Source organism: Eulemur rufifrons, chromosome 7 (genome assembly GCF_041146395.1).
Source record: "Eulemur rufifrons isolate Redbay chromosome 7, OSU_ERuf_1, whole genome shotgun sequence".
Classification (NCBI taxonomy): Eukaryota; Metazoa; Chordata; class Mammalia; order Primates; family Lemuridae; genus Eulemur; species Eulemur rufifrons.
The window spans coordinates 3,653,490-3,661,192 of record NC_090989.1 but is presented as its reverse complement, the minus strand read 5'-3'; the positions used below and the strand labels follow the sequence as shown (position 1 = coordinate 3,661,192).

General features: G+C 53.6%; 1 protein-coding gene across 1 annotated transcript; it reads right to left on the bottom strand.

Annotated features, from left to right (window-relative positions):
* Nucleotides 1–1,596: 1,596 nt before the first annotated feature.
* Nucleotides 1,597–6,459, bottom strand: TFF2 (trefoil factor 2). The gene is made up of 4 exons (XM_069471933.1): nucleotides 6,376–6,459; nucleotides 5,614–5,763; nucleotides 4,177–4,323; nucleotides 1,597–1,739 (listed from the first exon to the last, which is right to left on the bottom strand). Exons 1-4 carry the CDS (start codon nucleotides 6,452–6,454, stop codon nucleotides 1,597–1,599), a joined length of 519 nt encoding a protein of 172 aa, XP_069328034.1. The 5' UTR covers nucleotides 6,455–6,459.
* Nucleotides 6,460–7,703: the final 1,244 nt, after the last annotated feature.

Below are 7,703 nucleotides of genomic sequence, written 5' to 3'. Positions count from 1 at the left end.
AAAGCACTGGAAACCTCCCATGTCCCTTTACCCAACGCATACAGCCCTTCAGAGACGGCCGGGTGCTGAGGTGGCGGGAGGCGGTGGTGGGGAGTGGAGCCTGGGACACCAGGCGAGGGGAGGTTGTCAGGGAGCTGTGGTCCTGTAGTGGGGACCAGCCCTGGGCAGTGGCCACAGGGCTGCAGGGGGTGCTGTGCTTCAGCAAGGAGAAGAAAGCTGGGGCCCCAAGGCTCAAGCATCCTTGCAGTGACCTCCCGCCCAACGAAATGTACAGGAGGGAAGGCACCGTCTCTCCCATTTCCCTGGGCGAGCAGGCCTGCAGGGCTCTCCCAGGGACCGGTGGGAGCAGGGTTCCAGCCCATGGTGGGGACGAGCGTGCATCAGGACCATGACATCAGCCTGGGCCACAGGGAGGTCAGGTGGAGGCAGACACAGGGAGAGGGAGGGGGAGCCCCTGGAAGGGGCATCCAGGTGTGCTCGTGGTGAGCACTTGGTACGGATTGGCCTTCCTGTGAGAGCAGGCAGAGTCTTGGAGGGTGACACCTGTGTCCCCTTCACCAGAATAATTACCATGAGTCAACCAGGACCACATACGGCTTCTCAGGTTAATGGGCCTGGGACATTGGAATATTTATGTATTAATAATAATAACAAGAACTGGCATTATTAAACACTCACTGTGCCCAACACTGTTCTAAGCACAGCCCTGGATTAACTCATGAACCCCGCAACAAGCCCGCAGAGAAGGTGCTATTAACATCTACACTGTACACAGGAGTAGAAGACCAGCACAGAACGACTAAGTGCCTTGCCCAAGGTCACACAGCTACGAAGTGACCCTGATTTGCAAATCGCTGAAGAACATAAGCACAACACGTGTTTTGAGATCTGAGACATGTGCTCTCATTGCAGCCCCCGTCACCTGCTTGGCAGCCCATGGAGGCTCTGATTTGCTTGGCCTCGGCCCCTTCCTCCAAGGTGGGGTGAAGCTGTCACAGGAGGGGCTGGTCGCCTGGAACAACACCAGGGATATTTATGTGTGCCCCACACTTCAAAAATATACATAATAAGTATATAATACACAGAATAAATACACAGTCCGTCTTGTTATGCACACATTATCTATGTGCAAATGTATCCACTCACGAAAATGTATTTGCAACCCCAAAATCAATACTTGTGGCAGTTCTGAGATCAGTCACAGAAATGCACAAAATGGTGACAAGTCTGAGTCACTGACATGCACATTCATTCCCAACTAAAGTCAAACAAGGCGACTCTCTGCCTTCTTGTTTCAACTCATGCGGTAAACGAGTGTCCTTTTCTTGGTCTACTTAGCTCCACGTTTGACATATTTTCCTGATTTTTCCCATATTTTACAAACAGAAAACCTGAGACCCCGAGACAGATAAGAACCTCCCCAAGGTGACCCACCTGGCAGAAACCTACACGTCACAAAAATGTCCCCTACTCCTCCCTCCCATGACGAGCTGACCAAGCCCCAGGCCTGTAAAGCACCTCGGAAACCTGAGCGGCTGGGGCTGGGAGCTACAGAAAGGCTGGCCTCGCGCTGTCACCTGTGCTCCCACCCCAAGCTCAGGGTGCCAGGGCCCCTTCAAGCAGCCACATGAGGAATCTTCCATGCAGGGGCCTCCCCACGGCTGGTATCGTTGTTGCCATGACGTGCTGTCGACTTCTGCCCCAGACGTGCTCAAATCTTAGCACGTTATCAAAGCTGTCTGCAGGCAGAGGGGAGAAAACAGGGAACAGCTGGGAGAGAACCTGTTGCTGGCCCTGTCCACACCTGTCCCTGCAGCGTCGGGGGTAGGAGCCGGCCTGCTGTGCACACGCCTTTCAAAAGCAAAGAGTCTGCACTGCATTTGGTAAAGCAAATGAATTGTGTAATTGCCGTCGGAAACCCTACGTCACTCCAAGAGGTTTTTAGGGATAAAGTTATTTGAGTTTTTGTATTAATAAAAGAGATTGGTGTGAGAGCTGTAAAGTGATCCTGAAATTCACTTGCTTCCAAAGCTTCGTTGCTGCCAGAGTGGCCTGAACGTATCTGATGAACTGTTGCTCTTAGCGTAAGTGAAAGTGCATTAAAGCTACACACCCACTGTCACACATGTACACACATCCACACATATGTACACACTCTTACACATGTGTGAACACCCTTACATATGTACACACTCTCACACATGTACACACACCCACACACATGTACACACTCACACATGTGTGCACACTCTTACATATGTACACACTCTCACACATGTACACACCCACACATATGTACACTCACACAAGTGTGCATACCCTTACATATGTACACACTGTCACACATGTACACCCACACATATGTACACACTCACATGTGTGTACATCCTTACATATGTACACACACCCACACATATGTACACACTTTCACACATGTATACACACCCACACATATATACACTCTCACACATGTGTGCACACCCTTACATATGTATACACTCTCACACATGTACACACACCCACACATATGTACACACTCTCACACAGGTACACACACCTTCACATATGTACACTCACACATGTGCACGCCCTTACACATGTACACACTGTCACACATGCACACACACCCACACATATGTACACACCCTCACACATGTGTGCACACCCACACATATGTACACACTCTCACACATATGTACACTCTCACACATGTGTGCACACCCTTACCTATGTACACACTCACACATGTACACACACCCACACATATGTACACACTCTCACACATGTACACATTCTCACACATGTACACACACCCACACATATGTACACACTCTCACACATGTACACACACCCACACATATGTACACACTCTCACATGTGTACATATGCCCACACATATGTATACACACTCATACATGTGTGCATGCCCTTACATATGTAGGCACTCTCACACATGTACACACATGTGCACACTCTCACCCCCACACATGTACACACTCATACACTCTTACACATGTACGCACATACTGCTGTTGTCACCTGTGTGTAAATGACACAAAATGAAATTTGGCAGATTTTAAGAGTTTCCTTTATTTGAAGAAATTATATGTTAAACCATTGAAACAGTTAAAAAATGATTAAGAAAACCCAGGATTCATGAAATTTGAAGTTGATGAGAAGTGAATTTTCTTCCTTTGTTCCAGAACAAGCAGGGCCGGATGGGTGCGGTGCGGGCAGCGCCTCCTAGTAGTGGCAGTCTGGAACGTAAACACAGGACGGGCGGTGAGAGCCCCGCAGAAACGGGGGCTACGCCAGGAAGCCAGGAGGGTGCGTGTGACTGCAGGTCCCTTTGCCCAGGCGTTTCCTGCTGAAGACGGAGCCTCTCCCAGGAGGTGCCCGGGACGAAATCCCCCACCCAGGTGAGAGCATCCTCTGTGGGACCCATTCTCCCCACACAACTGGACGCTTTTCAGGTGAACCTTGAGGTCACATAAAAAATCACTCAGAAAACCCTGAAAGTTACAAGTTTTGCTCTTCGGAGCACTCTGGTGCCCTAAAAGGGAGGAAAAGGAGAGAGTCCTTCATGGACCGGTGCTGCCGTCCGTGTCTGTGGACACACCTGGCCTTTTCTTTCTCCTGCCACCCCCGTGTCAGGAGCGCATCAGAGCGAGGGCAGGGAAGGTGACACATGCACGTCTGAGGACGGGCCCTGCTGGGCCTGTCGGGAGTAGGGCGTCGTGGGCAACGCGTGTCACTCACAGTCACACGGGGGGAACGGTGAGGCCACGCGAGAGGGACCCGGCTGCTCTACTCGGCTCCCCCGCCCCACCCCCGTACCCAGCACTCAGTGGTGTCCAAACACAGCGACTGACTGCGGTGTGACAGGCCCCACCAAGGTGTGCTGACCCTCGGGCAGGGCTGGGAGGAGCTGCCGTCCTCACCACCATCGCAAATGGCACAGTGGTAGTACTGGAGGCACTAAACTCACTGAAAAGACACTGTGTTGGAGAGAACATTCTGGAACTGCTTTCAGAATCCCGCTGGATGCAGGGGCCCTGGCCTGGAATGGCAGCAAGGCCGCCAGGCAGCTCCCCTCCCACGCCCCAGCTCCCGCCTGCACGGTGAGAAATCATCCACGGCGCCGGGAGCCAGGGGCTCGGCCCACAGCGGCCTTACCTTCCAGAGGCTTCGGGTAGAAGCACCAGGGCACTTGGAAGACAAGGTCATCGAAGCAGCACTGCCGAGAGAGGCACTGCTCGCGGCTGATGCCCGGGTAGCCACAGTTCACGCGGGCTGGGACTTCCATGACGCACTGCTCATTCTCTGGTCACAGGAGGGCACAGCACAGTGACCCGATTAGGCCAGCTGCTCACTGGAAACCCCAGCCCATGCCCCACCAGGAACACTGCCGGGTCCACGGGCTCTGTGTGTCCTAAGGAGCTGCCCGGCGGCATCTCTTGGAACCACAACACCCAGGGACTGTGTAGGTGTCAGCACCAGTGGTTGGCTGACCCATCGTCCCCAAAGCTGTGGACCAGTGGGGGATGGTGGTCACAGGAGATCTGAAGATCTGTTGTCCTGGGGCCCTGGGCAAATCATTTTGTCTCTGGGGACTCAATGTTTACCTCTGTAAATGGGGGTGGCCCAAGATGAGGAGAGAGTTGTGGAGCCTTGTGGGGATGCAAAGTGTTTGGTCCCTATCGCTGCCCAAAGGTCCTAGCATTCAGTGAGGGCCCCCGCGAACCATCAGCTGTCCGCCGGGGGCCCTTTGGGACCCAGTGAGGCTTGGGCAACAGGCTCCGGGGAGAAGAGCTCCCCCCACGAGTGTGGACAAGTGTGGACTTGGCAGGTGCCAAGTGCCAGGCACACAGGTGTACTTTGCACACGCAACTCTCTTTTGTGCACACCTTGGCATTGAGTCTTGATCACATGCATTGACATAAAACTCACTCCTGAAAGAATCCTAGAAGTCTTAACTTACTTCCTTAGCACTTGAAGTCTGTTAGCGCTTAGGTTACTAATGTCCTGTTAAATGCCTTCACTTCCCCTTAGGAGCTTCTTCAGAAATCACACTTGCAAAGCTAGAAAAGACTTCAGATTTTTTTTCTCAAATAAAGTAAAACTGATGGATTCGGACATGTCTGCTAAAAGAGGAAATGCTATAGACATGGGGTGGGTGGAGCATTTTCATCTCCCTATTGGCTTACCTGGGCTAGCTCTAGACTAGCAGCCCTCCTGGGCTAGCTCTAGACTAACAGACCTGGGCTAACTCTAGACTAACAGACCTGGGCTAGCTCTAGACTAACAGACCTGGGTTAGCTCTTGACTAACAGACTTGGGCTAGCTCTAGACTAACAGTCATGGGCTAGCTCTAGACTAACAGCCCTGGGCTAGCTCTAGACTAACAGACCTGGCCTAACTCTAGACTAACAGCCCTGGGCGAGCTCTGGACTAACAGACCTGGGTGAGCTCTAGACTAACAGCTGGGCTAGCTCTAGACTAACAGCTGGCCTGGGCCTCCTCAAGCCCCTGCTCTGGGCTCTGCCTGTGAAGCTGGGTGCTGGCCTCCGACCATCAGCCCAAGAAGAGGGTCTGGCTTCCACCAAAGATTACCTTCCTTTGGGAGGGGGTAATAACACCAAGGAACCCCTGAGACACTGGAGTCAAAGCAGCATCCGCCATCAAAGCACTGGTCGCTGGTGATGCCCGAGAAGCCGCAGTTCTTCCTGTTCTTGGGGCTCACCCTTGAGCACTGACAGGCGGCTGTGGAGAGACCCCTCGGCTCCATCACAGGGCGCCAGAAGCACACTCCCCACCTGCTCTCAGGGGCTTGGGGGACGCCCCCATCTTCCTGGTGCCACAGGGAGAAACGCCAAGTCTTATCTTGCCCGTATTTGAGCTGTGAAATTTCCTCCTGAGGAACTGATGGGGCTTTGCCGAAATTGTTCTATTATATATTAGTTTAAAAAAAAAAAAAAAAAACCCTTCAGAAGAAGGTGGGCAGATGGATCCAGGCAAAGGTCAAAGTGAAAGGTGAGCAAGCCGGACTCCGAGGACCTCAGAGGGGCAGGCCCTCCGATTGCATGGGGCCACCAGCACCTGCGGTCACCTGGCCCTTTCCCCAGAAGGAGGCCTTCCTGGAGGTCCGACGCAGCCCCTTCCCCAGTGGGAACATCTCACATCATAGGGTGTCTCTGCGGCTGCTTCTGCTCGCGAGTGAACGCGTGATTCTGCCTCTGCTGTTTAAGGGACACAGCGGAGAGTACGCAGAGCCGGGGCTGCCTGTGCCGCTGCCTCCGGGACACCCGCAGAGCCGGGCTCACTGCCCCAGTGTGCGAGGCTGAGCCTCGGGGGTTACTCACGGCCTCCACGTACACGGTTTCTCGCCCCCCGCCAGGGCGCACAGCCCCAGGACGAGGAGCGCGGCCAGGAGCTGGGCGCCACGAGGTCCCATGTCCAGCTCGGCGGCACCCTGGCGCAGCTTGCAGAACGCTCTCCCGCTGCCGCGGTGTTTTATAATCTCCTCTCAGTTTGTTCAGCAAACACAGATAACCTTTCTGAACACCCTGTGTCCCCAGCCCTCTGGGCTCTTTGATAGGGGCACAGGCTGAGATAGCTCCACGGTGGAGGCGCAGAGGTGGCCAGCAGCACCGTGCCCCGAGCAGGTGAGGCTTCCGGGGTGTGGGGGGGCCGTGCCCCCTGCGTGGCCAGACCTCCCCCTGCCCTGGGCAGGGAGCCATGTGGTGCCACGCTGCCGACGTGGAAGCTAGCCATGAGTAAGTCTGGGGCTGGGTGCACACAGGTCGCACCCAGGAGGGGATAAGCCACGCATTGCTCACGATAATGTGTGTGACTACCCAAGGAATCCACAAAGTACTGGGACCAAGGTTACTGGGGAAATGGACAGGCCCGAGGGCAGCCCAGGGAGGATGCCCCCCGGCCCCAGCAGCAGCAGGGGCTGCTCCCGAGGAGGCAGCTGGCAAGATCCGTGGAGCAGCCCGGAACGGCTGCTCCGTTGATGGTTTAATAAGTGCATTTTCAGCCAACCCCTGAAACTGGTCATTTTTCTTCCATGGGAATTCTCTCCATTTCCTAAACGGTGACACCTGGACCCCGGCAAATGCCCTGGCACGGTGCTCTGGAGAAGCGGTCACGCGCTGGACAGAGAGGAGGGGAGCCAGAGGGCAGGCATGCCCCCCAAATGGGGGAGGACGTGGTGGGAAGGACAGAGGGAGACCCGAAGTGTCCCACGCTGGAGTGGTGACAGGAGGCTGAGAAGTCGGTGCCCCGGAGATGAGAGTGTACAATGTAATTCCTCTTTGCACTTTTTTGAGAGACTTTAGTTAAGATTTAAGTTACTTTTAAATGTCTCTTTGGTATCCGAGTGGATGTTTTCATTTGTTTGACGCCATGCTGAGACAAGCCACATTCCAGCCAATCTTAAAATCATTAAACCAGTCAGGTTACCACATGTCCAGGTAAAACGACATGTTATAGTAGGGGCTGGAAACTGGCTTATGGGCTAATTGCCTGTTGTTTAAATAAAGCTTTATTGAGACACAGCTGTGCCCATCACTCACACACTGTCCATGGCTATTCTCAAGCTACAATGGCAGAGTTGACTAGGTTGCATGGCCTAGGAAACCTACAATATTTACTATTTAGTCCTTTCAAAGAATCTGCCTACCCCTATATTATAGTCT